Consider the following 16,510-nt stretch of genomic DNA (forward strand, 5'->3'; position numbering starts at 1 on the left):
CTCTATGATTATGTTGTTTATCAGGACCTTATCTATTTTTGAACTTTGCTCTGTACGTAGGGTCCAAGGAAACTGATGAAAAGGCTGATAAGGTTCTAAAGTTGGATATTTTTGGATTGTTGGACTCCAGAAAATCACTATCGATGGTAAACATTTAGATTTAGACCATCGATAGTGATTTTCTGTGGTCCAACAATCCAAAATATCCAACTTTAGAACCTCATCAGCCTTTTCATTAGTTTCCTTGGACCCTACCTCTGAGGTCCACGAAAATGGAGCTTGAAGAATTAGTTTCTGAAGATGTTGGAGCTGATCTGAATGAAGGTTTTCATACCTTAATTGAAAAAAAAAGGTATGCTTGTTTCCCAAATATTGCAACCTTGAATTAGCATAACGAGATTTCTATTTGAAAAATATTGAAAATTTTATCTTTATATATGCATTTATTTTTGGGTTGTGTATGTGACTGATGTAAGAAGGCGACTCTTCCCTTCCCCCCCTCTCTCTAAACCAGATTTGGGCTTTGAAACCTTCATTGGTGATCTTCTTGGTTGCATAAGAGACAAAAATATTCCACTTCAAAACATGCATTTTAAATGGTTTATTACACTCTCTTTGCAACTAAACTGTGTATTGTGCATTTATGGGACCAGTTTGGACTATGGTAATGTTTTGGTTTTAGAGTTTGATATATTTTATTAGGTTTTGTTGAGATAGTTGACCTGGAATGAGGGGTGGACTCACTAAGAAGCTGGAATAACCTACCCTAGATGGGTGGGATTTCATCCATGGAGTCATAGTTTTGGATGTATGATCTACTGTGGTTAATACTGAACATGGGATAGATCCCAAGGGATACATTTGTTCCCTTTCGCCAATTGTTTCACTCTGTTCTTGGTTCAGATGCCATATTTACACATGCATACCCAAGTGGGTGGGTCATAAATAGTCTTTAACAGGCATGTGAATCAGTGACAATATTGGTCTGCCCAGTTCACGCTGATCTGTTACTGTGATGATTTCATCGAAACTTCAATATTCGTGGTGTGCAAATAATTAATGTTGGATTTATGTAATGAAATAGTGAAGTGAATCGTGTTGTTGCCTTCATTTTCTGTGTCTTGGCAGTATACACACATATTAAACTTCAACCCTCACATGCCTAATTTTTTATAGTAACATTATTAATAATATTCTTCATTTCTTTCCTTTTACAGGTTCACATTTCTCTCTTGAAGACTAATACTTTGGCTACTGATTTAATGGCTACTGCATTGGATATGTCACTTGGTGATCTTATTACAAATAGAGGTTCCCGTGAGAGAGTTAGAGGGCGAGGTAGAGTTCGCCGTGGCCGTGGACCAGGCAGGGCCCCTGGTGGTGGAAGAATGCCTGGGGCATTTTGTAGAGGTCCTCTTGCAGTGAATCCTCGACCATCACCATACAACATTGCGAAGGCAAGCTTAAAACTGTGGATGTCTATACATATGCTTGAGAATCTGACATGCTTAAACAATCCAAATACAAGAGGTCATCTAATTCAGATTTAGACTCAAAAACAATTATTCATGGAGAAGCTCATTATGACTCAGCCACTAAAGTGCTTGCGCTGCGGTTGCGTTTGTACCATTATCTCTTCAATTTATATGTACTTGTGGGGTTTTTGGGGTTATGCTTTGGGGGCTTTGCAACAGATCACGTTCATTATATTCGGAAGCTTTTTGGTGGTGTCAATAAGCTATAAAGCTACTTCCTAGAAATGTAAGCAAAGGAGCTTGCTTTAGGTGAAATTTTGACATGGAGCTCTCACCAGTAGCATAAAACTACTAAACAATTAGTGGGGTTGATTCTAGAAACATCTATAACTCATACTATATAGTTCCAATCACTTTAGTGTTTGATGACTGGTTCTTTTCACCGGGAGTCTGTGATGGATCCTCTTGCAATGTGGGGAATTCTTTGGTGCAAGATTTCAGTTCGTATCCAGTTCATGGTGTTTTTGCAAAGGAACTTCCTTCGCTTAACTTGAGAACTGGAGCTCTCAATCTTATCTCTGCACCGGTTTACATGCAGTGGGTCAAATCCTTACTCCTGTCTACCACTCATTAGCTTAAGTTACAGATTTCTGATTAATGGATTGTTTGAGCACGTTTCTAAGACTCGATGCTACTCTCTTAGCAGTTTCTTTTATGTTTTATGGGAATTTTGCTCATTTCCCATGATCTTGAAGAATGGTGAAATTATGCATTATCTGGTCATAAGCTTAGCTAATGTGTCCTTTTCATTATCTGGATCTTTTTGTGTGCTTTCATCAGTCTGTCCGCAGAACCAGGAATTTCCCATGGCAGCATGATTTGTTTGAAGAGAGCCTTAGAGCTGCAGGGATACCAGGGATAGAAATTGGGACAAAGTTATATGTTTCCAACTTGGATTCTGGAGTGACTAATGAAGATATAAGGGTATGATTCAAGCCATATGTTTTCATCTTAAGTGCTTTCTGTAGAGGATTTTTCTTGAAGTTCACTTGAAGCTTAATGTGCAACTCAGGAACTCTTTGCCGAGATTGGGGAACTGAAAAGATATGCAGTTCATTATGACAAAAATGGTCGCCAAAGTGTAAGCATTTATGTTTAGTACTTGTAACTTCTATTATTTTTTTAATGCCAATTTTATTTTCAAGTTAGGTTTGATGTCTTCCTAGATCATCTGACTCCGTTGTAGTGGCTATATTTAATGCCTATAGTGTATTAATTTATATATTATATAATATTTTAAGCAAAATTACTCTTTGCTCTCTAGCAAATAGATATTTTCTTTGCATGCATTTTTTTGGCTATTTTGCGGATTGCATCACCCATCAATTTATAATTTTGACACATGTTACCTAATATTGGAAAGTCATTTGGAATCAAAATTTTGTGTGGTTAGAATATTCGTGTGACCTTAAAAAAATGATAAGAAGTGATTAACGTTGCTAATGTCTCTATGAGAAACTTATTGTCATAAACTGGAAGCTCCTCCCCTTATAAGTGCTAGGTGGAGGTTGAGGCTGTGGGTTCAAGTCCCATTGCGTGTGTGTAACTTACCAATAAAAAATAATTAGCTTATTGTCATCAATTACTTCTATATTACATTGTTACTCTCTCACGAGAACCTCTTTTTAGAAGCTTATTGTCATCAACTAGTTCTAAAAAAGAAGCATGCGTAAAATATTATTTTCATTCTACATTGTCATCAGCTAATTCAAAGGAAGTTGTGACTGGATAAAATATTATCTAAAAGATTTGGCTCTCGTGCCTATTCTGATGGAAGTAGTATTGATGCCCCCTTCTGTATAAGCTTTTTTTTATTATTTTTTTCCTTGCTCATCTTATTTGATCGTCTTAATGTATAACGTTGTTAGAAAATATATGAATAACTTGGTTCCTTAGTGAATCTTGTAGGGAAGGGAAGAATTGGAGAAGAATATGAAATAATTTGGGCATTGTATTGATATTCTAACTTAATTAGAGAAGTTTTTCCTATGGCTCTGAATTTAGTTGTCTTAGACCCTCTTATGTGTGGGCTTCATCTTTCTCTCCTAGTCAAAGTTTCTAAAATCTGTGTCTCCAAATTAGGAGAAATTATAAGGTTCACATGGTGGACAAGTAACGTGGTCCACCATTCCATTAAAAGTCTCACACCTGTTTAAAATTGCTGAGTTAGAAATTTTTTTTAAACAGAAACTGATTACTTACTCAGCAATTTTAAACAAGTGGGAGTCTTTTAGTGGAATAGTGGACAAGTGACATGGTCCATCAAAGGACTGTATAATTTCTCCCAAATTAGGGCCTCTAATCCAATTAGACCACAGAAGACTCCAAAAGCCTACAAAAGCATACTCTTTATAAAGGTTATTTGAGTTGAATTAGCAAAAGCATGAGTCTTCAGGTTCATTATGCACATGGTTGCCAAAAAAAATAAAATAAAATAAAATCGATACAATGCCCAAAGGCTCATTTCACACATATTTGCATTTTAGGCATTATTATCTCTTGGTCTGATTTGAGTATTTGGAATGATTGATGCTCCCTCTTTGATGCCTTCAATTTTTATATGATTCTATTACACGAGTTTCATGAGGTTATGCCTTACTGTAAAAGTCATCAGCATGAACCATGATACATTCCGAGGTACTTAGCTAATAGTTGGTATGCTATCATACTATAATGGTCCTTCAAGTACATGCATAATGTGTCCTCAGTATCATAGATGTATAGTTCTTTTTAATTTCTATAGTATATGGCCTGTTGGATTAGCTCTACTATGGCATTTTTGATATGTTTACTGCCATTTGTCATTGTTGTTGGTATACAAATGCTTTCTTGTGCTTTATGTGTTTTGCAATGCCATTCATGGTTGCATGCTATATATTTATCAGCTGTGATGAACTGGCATAAAGTTGGATTGTTGTTTATGGAATGCAGCTTTGGTGATTTTATCTTGTTGATTTGTCATATATTATTATTTTCTTCTGTTCTGTGGTTGATTAATGTAGAATTTGTTAGCTTGATATCATACTTTGGTGGTTATACTCCAGTGAGTAAAGTGTAATCTGTGGTACTTGGTTACAGGGTTCAGCTGAAGTTGTGTATACCAGAAGAAGTGATGCCTTTGCGGCTCTTAAGCGGTATAATAATGTTCTCTTGGATGGAAGGCCCGTGAGGATTGAAATTGTTGGTGCCAATTCAGATGTGCCTGTTTCAGCTCGTGTGAATGTTACTGGAGTAAATGGAAGGAGGAAGAGGACAGTTGTTATGACGTATGTGATCATATCCCTCTCTATGTTTGAATACAAATGAGGGAAGAGTTATTTATTTATTTTTTGGTTGGAGTTAAAAATGACAAAATGACAGAAGAGTTAAATAATTGAAATTGTATGATCACCAGTGTGCTAAATACATTTCCATCTGTTTGTTAAAGGTTTTAGGGTCTGCTTGAATTTTTGGCTTGGTGAAACCTGCAACGATGTAATTTTTCCTAAGTTTGATGAATTCATATTGTGGTTGAATCTATTAAATGATTCGAATTATACATGATGTCAATAAGTTTTATGTCTATTTGCATTTTCTTGTTGGACGGTTTCTTAGAATTATCTGTGGATAATTTGTTTCAATAATGTTTCTTTAATGCTTTTTTTTTTTTTTTTTTTTTTTTTGAGAAAGAACTTATGAAATTCCATTAACGTAAATGAGTTACATCCAACTGTAAAAACTGAACAATATGGGATGGAATATCCTCCATCCAAACTTGAAAATCTGGTATGCGTAAAGCATGTTTGGCCAGATTATGAGCTACACTATTGCCATTTCTCTTAACATGAGAATACAATACTCTTCTAAATTTTTTTCCATACTCTTTCACATCTTCAACCAGCAGACCCCACGGCAGTAAATTCTGTTCTTGTGCCTTCAACACTTGAATTAAGTTCAACGCATCACCTTCAAGGACAATATTTTGGAAGCCCAGCTCGTGTGTGAAGGACAGAGCCTTCAATGCAGCCAAAGCTTCCATATCTTCTGCCTTGAACGATTGATTTAGTTTCTCTGCACAAGACGCCAAAACAGCACCCTCCAAGTCTCGAATCACTACTCCCACACCAGACAGCCTTGAGGATTCGGCATTTGCTCCATCAAAGTTTATTTTACAGTCATGAATCTCACATTTAGACATTTTTTTAAAATATCTTTTTTTATCATTCCCCCCCCCCCCCCCCCCCACCCCCCAAGTAGTTTTAAGTTAACTGTGTAGGGTTATCAAATATTCAATGATTTACTATGTGTGTGCGATTGGTGAGTTACACCTACCCGGTGGGTTTTGAACTCTTGACCTCACTTTCCACGCATTCTTGTGGGAGGAGTGCCATTTGGAGCTAGAGCTCATTGGCTCTTGAAAATACTTTCATTTTAGATATAAATAGTGCTTGCAGTCTGGTGATCATTTTGGTATAAAACTGAGGCAATTCTTTTGAAAGAATTCTGAATCAGTTTAAACAAATCTACTTTGGTTTCATACCCCCACCCCCATATTAATACACAAAAAGGTTGTGTTCATGTTGTATTGTGCGCACAGGGGTGATTTGCACTTGATGTGCTATTCTTGTCAAGTCAGCCATGATGGATAAATATTTGCAAAGCTATAAAACTAGAGTCTACAGTTATTTTTCCATATTTATTTTATTTACTAAGACTGTTGCAAGTTGTTTACAGAAGCTTCAATTTATGCAGGCCTAGGGTGGGTCCAATTGAAGGCTCTGCTGCAGTTAAGCGTGGCTCTAGGTAAATCTCTGACTTAATTGACCATTCTGTACCTAATTATTATTTATTTAAAGTCCGTCTAGTGTACCTTATGTTTTGTTTACATTTTGCAAATTGGAATAAGTGTCATAAGCCATGTTTTACCTATGTTTGGCTGATCTCAAAGTTCAAACTGGCTCTCAAGCCTGGTTTAAGCTTTTTTAATTTTTGAAACAGTTTCATTACATTTAGGATATGGGACCTTGTTGAGCAGTTAGATGGGTCCACTAGTATATTCCTCATCAGCATCCCGGTGGATGCTTGCTCGAACAGTTTCTACCAGATACTTTTGTGGTAATTTATTTTTAGTCATATCTGAAAAAGAGATTGTGAAAGCTGTTCTACAGTGTGGAATTTTGGATGTCATTTTCTAGTTGGACTTTGTCTTCTTGCTGGTATGAAGATTAGAACTTAAGTAAACTTAGATCCTATTTGTGTGCGCAAGGTGGAAGTTCTGTTATGCCAAACTGCATAAAAGAAAATATTCACCATTGAGATTCCTGTCATAGAATAACATCTGAATTTGGTTTCATTTTCCATGTCTTTGCATTTCTTGGCATGCGGAGTTATTGGCCGCCATTTTTCAGCATTTGGTTTAGTCACTTGCAACTGACTTTTACATATTTCTGGAACTTCTTGTAGTCAAAGCCGACGTGGGGGTGCAAGGGGTGGCCGTGCACGGGGTCGGGGTCGGGGCCAAGGTCAAGGTCAAGGTCAAGGTCAAGGACGAGGTAGGGGCCGGGGCCAGGTCCAGGGCCAGGGCCAGGGTCGGGGTCGTGAAAAGAATCAAGCAGTTGAGATGTCTGTGGATGAACTTAATGATGACCTGGATAACTATCATGCTGGAGCAAAGCACATTTGAGAGTTTCCAAGCCAAAGAACTGTTCTGTGGAATTAAATATATTAATATTAGTCAATTTTAGCTGTCAGCTGTACAAATTTGGTTATTTTGTTGGTGACTTGTGTCTGTTTTCGGCTTAATGCTTAGATAGAGCATGCAGTGAATTTTCATCACAGGATATGTGTAGCGTAAATGAAGCTGCTGGATGATTCTTCATTCTCTAGTCTTGGTTTTGTTCACAAATTTATATATAACACTAAACTGATACAGCGTCACTACAAAATCAATTGGGAAGTTATTTCACATTCTTCTGGTATATCTTAAATTTGCTGAATATCTCTATTGGATCTGGATGGACAAGACACCCATTGATTAGCAGTTTTATGAATTGGTGATATTTGCCACAATTCCTTGGTTACTTCCATGGCCAAAATTAATACAGAACATACGAAGAAAATCTCATCAGCCCCAAGGCACCCAATCATACACATTGCTGATCAAGTTTCTTAATTTTTCATTTGTTCAAATTTATTAATTGACTTAAATGAGAGTTCAAGATATATGTCTGTTAACCCAAGAAATATTAGAAGGATATTTTGGTGTCAAACATGGAACATACAAAAAGAATGAGAAATGCCTTTTTTTTTTTTTCCACAAGTAAAATATGTTTAGTAAAAATGATATATTAAAAATGACATGCATCATACGAAATATCCAAAATATAGAGTTTTGAAATTAGTTCTCAAATTGGAAAAAAGAATATATATTCCAGTGGAACTCGAGTATCTGATACTTGATTTCCTTAAATGGAAATCGAGTTTCAAAGACTCGATTTCTATTGGGATTTTTTTTTTTTTTTTTTTTTTTTGCAGCTACTCCTACAGCAGTAAACCAGAATTAGTTTTCCCTTCCCCTACAGCAGTAAACTAGATCCAGAACACATCACATGGGCAACGGTAAACAACTAGATACAAGCATATGATAGTGGTCAAAGGGAGAGTACATCAGTTGCAAACAACCGAGTTCAAATAGTTACTATTCATGGGCATTATAGTTGCCCTCTTAGCACACAAAAACATTCAATACTAGCTATCATCGCTTCAAAGGAAGGCCCTGTGGTTGAACTTGCCAAAGTAGTAGCTACTAATGCCAAAGTAATATCATTGCTGGCATTATAGGCAAAAGCTGCACAACGCAACTAATGTAACGAGTACAATGGATAGCAAATAGTTTAATTACAACAACATTTAGCAATAAACAAAATAACAACTAAGTCAATACAACATAGTCTACATAGTCACCTAGCACTTGTCCATACTGATACAACATACTCTACATAGTCACCTAGCACTTGTCCATACTGATACAACATAGTCTACATGGTCGCCTAACACTTGTCCATACAGAAGATAACCACAAGTCCCACGTACAATGCCATTCCAAAATCGAGCCTCCACTCGCCTGACAAACATTAAAATATGGTCATTAGTTTCCAAATGCGAAGAACAAAAACCAAACGAAATTATGAGTATATTATATAAAAACAGTGAGGGCACTTGCCTAGTTTGTAGCACTACCACTTGTTGAAGCCCCACGGGAATTGGGATAGCTTCTGTGGTTATGCCCCTCTTGATGACACACTTCGCATCGCTGCCTCGGTTGAATCTCCCTCAAGTCCGGATCTTCCCTCCGGTTTCCCCATTCTCGCCGTAGCCCATCCATTTCATTCTTTATTCTTGACGTCACAGGACGACCTTTGGCCCGCAACAGTTGTGGGTTAGGCACTCACTGTGGTCCGCGAACATCCCTCCACAATGACTCTGAACTTGGCACCACAAAATGATGTGAATATGTGTGAATTGCGTTGTTAAAACTGTAACATGGGTCAATATAGCTGGTCGCATCGAGGTGCAGACCTTGAAGAACTTTAATTGCATGTGAACACAAGGGATCTTCAAGTTATTCCACTTTCCGTAACCACATGTTCTAGTAAATACGTGCACTTCATGACTGTGGTTTCCCCCTCCACCTCTATGGTCGTTGTACAGGGTAACCACTTGATATACACCATCTTCATGATTAAAATTCCTCAGAGTGTGTCCTGCAATTTTCTGCTCATTTTTGTTATAGATCTCCATTGCATAATCACTCCACACCTTACCTCGAGAGAGATCAGAAGTAATTTGTTTATGTCGATCATGGAAATATGCAACAAGTTTGCACCAAATGAACTCAACCATTGCAGCAATGGACAAACCGCGGGCACCTTTAAGTACCCCATTAAAGCACTTAGAGATATTGGTTGTCATTGCCCCGTAACGTCTTCCACCATCATGTGACTGGGTCCATTTGTCCAGATCCTCACTCACTAGATATGTGTATGGCATATAACGTGCAATCTAGTGATCAGTAAGGTCTACACCCCTCAGTAAATTAATCTCAACCTCCTTAATGGTTTGCATTATGGGCTCAAATTTAGTTTCATGAGTCGCATATCCAGCTTTCAAGGCCAATGCCTTTAGAGTCGGGCCATCAAAGTGTGTGTTGAAGTTGCTAGCAACATGTCGAAGGCAATATCGGTGAAATACCTGTTCTCTTCCGTCCTGACCTCTAGGCCACTCTCGAATGGCGCATTTGATACCTTTATGTCGGTCAGAAATAATGCAAATGCCCTCGTCAGATATGGCTTGCTCTATCGAAGTCTTGAGATACTCTAAAAACCACCCCCAACTAGGCCCTGACTCCTTATCCACAACAGCAAAGGCGATAGGCAAAACCTTTTGATTAGCATTGGTTGCCATTGCAATTATCAATACCCATTTGTAATTACCATACAAATGAGTCCCATCAATACTGATCACTAGCCTGCAATATTGGAATGCAGCAATGCATGAAGCGAATGCCCAATATACATAGTGCAGTAACGCAGTACCTTCGTATGGCCTAGGTATGGTGTGATAACTATACTAGGTACCCGAATCCTAATCCAATTATGCCAACAACAACTTTCGCAACCTTTGGTAGGATTCCTCCCAATCCCCAAATATCTTAGCAATTGCCTTTTGTTTTGCGTCCCATACTTTATAGTAAGAAAGCTCATGCTTATACTTAGTATGTATGATCTCCCAGAGCTCATCAATACGAGCAGTGTGATTTTGTCACAATTTTCCCACAATTTTTGTTGCAACAAAATTAGAATCCATCATTTTACCGTCTCTTCGCAGGCTAAAGGGTATACAAGTGTGTGGACCCATATAAGACGTGACCATCCATAGACCATTAAGTTTAGCCTTCATGAATGCCCCAACGTACCACTTGCAGTTGTCGTCAACGCATACAGCGCACAACTTAGTTTTGGTCGACCTTCGGATTATAAAATTTCTATTATCATTTGCTGCGTATATTATCAATGCACGTCTCACCGCCTGTTTATCTGCAAAAGTCAACCCTTTACAAAAATGCATCCCATCTTCCCAAGTAGAAGCAAATGGTATCTAAAGACGTGAAGGATCAACCATATTTTTCCAAGTATTTGCGTAGAATGAGTTGGAAGGAGGTCTGTAGCCAGTGGTTGTATTTGTATCATGCTGGACACCAATATCATCGTCTGCATCACCTTCATCATGGTACTTCATATTTTCCTCTTCAAAATTGGGAACGACTTCATGGTCATCCACATCATTCTCAAAGTCGCCTCGCTCAATCCTCTCTTCGTACTCATCCACATCATCAATATTTTCACCATCATTCGCAGCATGATCTTCGTCTTCCTCCTCTAAATGTGTCTCTTCAGGATGGAGGGTTTCACCACTATTGGCAACATGATCTTGAGATGGGAGCGTATAACCTCCCATTGTATACCCTCTCATTGTAGTACATCCATCATCTAGGGCTATAAATTGTAAAGACATAGTTGTTTGTTGCACCACCTCAGTATCAACTTCTGCAAGCGGCTCCGAACTTACGTACAACTCAACAGCATTTACTTGGGGCATTTTCTGGATCCTATTAAACATCATCTTTATATGCTTGTCTTCTTTGATCGCCATATACCCATAATTTATCCGTTCATGAAGGACTTCTTGTGGGTAACGATAGATAATCTTGATGTCATACCAAGCAGGGTTCAAATTCAATTCGTCCATTATTTTCCTCTTCAAATCATTCAACGTCTTCAATTTACAACGTATCATCATGTAGTAGCATTCAATACCCAGCCCTTTAAATGGGAATCCATTAATCTCTCCAGGATTGTCAAAGGGTCCACCGTAGTATACATTTATATTAATATTCTTCAGAGATTGTGAACCTATTAGAGAGTCAAGTATAATATGTTAGTGACATATTTTATCTATTTCGTTTAACATCAATTACAAAACCTTTTCTATCTACTCAAAGTACAAAAATTACAACTTCTCACCCCACAATTGCATATACTCACCCCACATCACATACAAACACAATCAATCATTATCATTTCATACTCAAACAAATAAATAAAGTAAAGACAAAACTCACCCCCATTACAAAATTTCAACTCAGCTCTAACAAAAATATAAATAAAAATATCAAACCAAACAACAAAAGTCATGAGGATGTGCAAATGAATGAGTGCAATTATGCAACATCATCATTCCAGTGCAAGAAAATTCATGGCATACCCTATTACACTACTATTAATGAAATAACATAGAGCAGGGTTCATCAGACCAAAAAAAAAAAAAAAAACACTAATGTGAATATGATCATGAGCAATCAAAATTAGACATATCATCTAATTTCAAAATCAAGGCATTAATATATAGTCAAATATACCAGATGTGATATACAAACTCAAATTTACTCCAAATTATGGAGAAAAGGAAGCAGATAACTTCACCGAAAGCTAGCAAAAAGACTTCCTGGATCATGAATAAAAATATATATATCTTTCTCCTCACTTTCTGAAATATATATATATATATATATATATATATATATATATATACCCATGATAAAAACCTAACAATATTCAATGATTTTCATACTCAAGCAAAAAAAAAAAAAACTAAAGAAAAATATCAAACCAAACAACAAAAGAAATTCATGATACATACCCATGATAAATTTATAAACTACATTTTCTGTTATTTTATTTTATTCTCAACTAAATAAATGAGTTTTTCATCCATCTATATTTTTTCATCCTTTAACCAAATAGAGCCTTAGGGAGAAAATTTGATATTTTTAGAAAGTCTTAATAATAACAAATTTTGTTACTCAACCATTAAAATAAAGATAAGCTTTCTAATTGAGTTGAATTGGCTAATAGGATTTTGAATATTATGATCATGTTCTCAAAATTTTCACTGTGTAATGTCCTTATATTCATTTTGGCTTATTAGATGATTACACCTTTGAAAAAAATCACCTACCAAAAAACATTCAATAATTAGACACTTGGCGTGAGTTTAGATAGTGGCAGATGAGCGTTTTTAGCATTTACATTTTTGACTAGGTCTTGCTGCACTGTTCACGACCGAGCCAAAAACACAAATGCGCATACCAATGCATTTTTAGGTCCTACGTCACTATTCACACATTTATAAACATTCTATTTGCTACAATGTTTTTAGCAACAAGCTTTCAGTTTTCAGTAAATAAACGATATCTAAACATACCCTTGTAAGACACGAAAGGTACAACCCCATGTGTAGTTCCTTTTCATTTCTAAAGATTAGCCATAATGTTAAAAAAAGTCATACTTTTTTTTAAGGGAAAAAAAAAAAAAAAAAAAAGTCATACTTAGTACACAAAATTCTCACTTTTGTGGAGCTTGAGAGAGATTATAGTATGGTAGACAGTCTTATCCCCAATTTTACTTGAAAAAACTAATTCTCAAACTTAGACCCATGGCCTGTTGCTTTTAGTTAAAGGCACTTGCCATCACACCAAGCCCAACCTCTAAGTATATGATTAAAACAAAATTTTAATTAAGTAAATTATAAAAATGAATGAGTGCTAGTTTAAGACTTCTTTAGCATAATCCAAAAGCTGTATAAAAACTAATTAATATCCTAATTTCAGAGTAAGAAAAGGCTAATGTTATTACCAATATTTCAATAATAGCCTCATATAACAATGAATAAGATTGGTACTATTTCAAAAAATAATTAAACAAAAGTTTGAATTATTTTTTTAGTAGTAAATTACACATCAAGTTACAAAATTTATGTAATAAAATTTATAATATCTCTACCATCATTCTTCAAAATAGCATGGAAATAACATGATTAATCTTCTTTTATAACATGCTTGGCAATTGTATTTAAAATAAACTCACAAAACCCGGGGCAGTTTTGGGAATAAATATAGAAGAATCAACCGACATACCAGAAACCGCATTGAAGAGCCAAAACAAGTGACTGTTACGTGAGTCCTCAAATGAAACCATCAAACACTACCAACACTAGAGAATCTGAGTCTTAGCAACAACTACTACCAAACTCTTTATAAATACCAAAGCCATTCTTACAGAAACTTTCATCCAAAACCTTCATAACCTCCTCAGTTTTCTCTCTACTAACTTCATTCATTATAGTATATTTTTCATTTACTCTCTTAAAATGGCAAAAAATGTGGCTGAATCACCTCTTGAGAGGAATAACCTGGCTTCCCTTGACAACAAGCTGGCCATGGCCAAGCGCTGTTCTCATGGTATCTTTGCTTTACTTTTGTTGTAGCTCTGTGGCCTTGGCAAATTTGATATATGTTTTATTTTTTTGGGTATCTCTTATTGTATGGCAGATTATGTATGTATAGGATAAAATTGATTTGAATGTGTCATGTGAGTGATCTCATAAATTTATGCATCATGAGATTCAAGTGGAGTAAATCTTTCATTGGTTGAATCCAAATTCCAAAGATATCACTGTGAAGTGGGCTTAATTATGTGATTAAGATTTAGTACTTCATAGCTCCCATAGTTCCAAATACCACTCTAGGACCTTTTCATGCTAAAGATGAGTTAACCTTTTTTGTGGTAGCTAGGGGACCATTCTCATATATCCTAGATCATTTTTTTTTTCTAGACACTTTAGCTGAGTATTGCACGAAATTATTAGACGGATAATTTGACTGATCTGAAGGATTAGTTTGATGTTTTGAGAGCCATATGGAATGGTGCAATGATTATGCACACTACTAGATGATATGATAATGCACCTTTTAGCACTTCTCAAATTTTTATTTTAGAGTATAAGCTGATTCTAATCCTATTTTCTTTTAAAAATGAATATGTAGAGGGTGTAATAGCGGGAGCTAAGGCAGGGTGTAATAGCACTTCTCAGATTGTTTAGTGCTTACTTGTTTGAGGGTACAGAAGGAGAGGAAAAAGGTGCCACACACACAAATCTTTTTCTATGGTAACAAATTTTGTGTAACATATATATATATATATATATATATATATTTTCATGAAGGTGGTGGTCCAAGGATACTGTGGCTATTGTGACAGGAGCAAACAAGGGGATTGGGTTTGCTATGGTGAAGAGATTGGCACAACTGGGATTGACTATGATTTTAACTGCTAGAGACATAGAGAAAGGGCACAAAACAAAAACTAAAGAGAAATATCAAAACCAAACAACAAAAGTCATGATACATACCCATGATACAAATATATCTTAACACTATATACACTAACACTAGCAAAATCCACTAACACTATATACACTAAACAATCAACAAACCCTTACCTGACATTTTGGATGTGCAAATGTGCTGAGATTGTTGTATGAGTGAGAGGAGGAGTGAAAGAGGAGAAAACTACAATGAGTATTGATGTATCCCCTGTTGAATGTGTGTATGAGACCCAGACAAAAAATTAGATCTAATATAGGGACCCAGACATGATTGCCACGTGGAGTACTTCTTCACCACAATTTGAAAATCGAGTTTCTGAGACTCGGTTTCACTTTTAGCAAACCGAGTCTCTAAAATTTGATTTCGATGTGGCATCTACGTGGAATGTTGTAGCATAGATATCGAGCTTCTGATAGTCATGTATAAAAATCGAGTCTATAAGACTCAATTTTCACGTGTACAATCAGCCACGTCAGGAAGCCTAAGAGCATGAAAACCGAGCCTCAGGGGCTCGGTTCATAAGGCAAAAATCGAGCCTCTGAGGCTCGAGATGTTAGAAAATTATATACTTTCAAACAGTGGCCTACTAACTAGATAGTTGGGAAAAAGAAATTAGTTACCCAGATTCCCCGTGGTTGACTAGTATTTCTTTGGCCCTCAGCCTTTAGGAAATTTTATTTTGATTCTAAATAGATTTTATTTATTTATTTATCCCATATTTGTTTAAGCACATGTTAATATTATCCTTTGTCATTAACAAAAACGTGATTAACAAAATTAGAAAATTTATGGCATGTTTGGTAGGAGAATTTTTGTTTTTGTTTCTAAAACAGTATAAATTTTTTTTTATTAAAAAAAAAAATTGAAACTGAAACTTATTTTCAAATAATATTTTTTACATTATATGGGATTGGCTCCTTGTTTTAAGAATAATTTTCAAAATACCGAAAACAAAAACATAATGTTTGAAAGAACATTTCTTTTTTGAGATTTGTTTAAAAAATTCACAAAAAGGAGCGTATAGAATATGAATATTACTTTTTTATTTTTTTAATGTCATGGGAGCAAAATTTTCCCTTTGACAAATGTAATAATTGGGGGGATCAATACCAAGACTCAACGTTGGGTTTTAAATACGACCCAAAGGCTATTGAAAAACTTTGGAAAGATTCCATTTTTATGCTTTTCACCTAGGCTAGGCCTAGCAAGGATTACGAGAAAGCCCAAAATGATTCATATAAAACAAATGAAAAAGCCCACTTCAACAAAGAAATAGCAAAGCAGTAAAACATTTCAACTGTAAAATAAAATACAACAGTGTAAACCTCCAGCTGTTAGTGATTCCACAAATTGAGAAGAGTGTTTACATCACCAAAATCATCATCAGAAGGGCCTATTAAAAGAGAATCCTCCATTATAATAGCACAAGGGAAAAATTCTATAGTCACAAATACATTATTGGCTTTAATTAAAAAACTATTGACAAAGATTATAGGTTCCATTATAATAAACTTGTGTGTAACCTCGTGTATATTCACAGGTAAATTTAAAAACAATCACAATTTTATATATATATATATATATAAATTAGAATCTAATTGGGATTTGAAGATGATGAATGGTTTATGGAGAAGAGATCTTAGGAATAATCAGGACAAGTCTTTCTAATTGAATAAGTCCTTCTCTTCAGCATCTTATCCACCGACGTCAA

The 16,510-nt window shown here is 35.8% G+C and overlaps 1 protein-coding gene across 1 annotated transcript; it reads left to right on the forward strand.

The window, feature by feature from the left end:
* The first annotated feature begins 1,220 nt into the window (after positions 1 to 1,220).
* LOC115979148 (THO complex subunit 4D-like) lies at positions 1,221 to 7,399 on the forward strand. Its single transcript, XM_031101114.1, has 6 exons — positions 1,221 to 1,457; positions 2,316 to 2,459; positions 2,548 to 2,616; positions 4,614 to 4,801; positions 6,267 to 6,317; positions 6,978 to 7,399. The coding sequence occupies exons 1-6, from the start codon at positions 1,263 to 1,265 to the stop codon at positions 7,195 to 7,197; spliced, it is 867 nt and encodes a 288-aa protein (XP_030956974.1). The 5' UTR covers positions 1,221 to 1,262; the 3' UTR covers positions 7,198 to 7,399.
* The last annotated feature ends 9,111 nt before the right edge of the window (positions 7,400 to 16,510 follow it).

This window comes from Quercus lobata, chromosome 3 (genome assembly GCF_001633185.2).
Source record: "Quercus lobata isolate SW786 chromosome 3, ValleyOak3.0 Primary Assembly, whole genome shotgun sequence".
Taxonomy (NCBI): Eukaryota; Viridiplantae; Streptophyta; class Magnoliopsida; order Fagales; family Fagaceae; genus Quercus; species Quercus lobata.

Excerpts from the sequence above, each read along its gene's own strand:
- LOC115979148 (XM_031101114.1), top strand. The coding sequence starts at position 1,263 with ATGGCTACTGCATTGGATATGTCACTTGGTGATCTTATTACAAATAGA. Across the intron at positions 1,458-2,315 it reads CACCATACAACATTGCGAAG|TCTGTCCGCAGAACCAGGAA; the intron begins GCAAGCTTAAAA and ends TGCTTTCATCAG. Across the intron at positions 4,802-6,266 it reads AAGAGGACAGTTGTTATGAC|GCCTAGGGTGGGTCCAATTG; the intron begins GTATGTGATCAT and ends CAATTTATGCAG.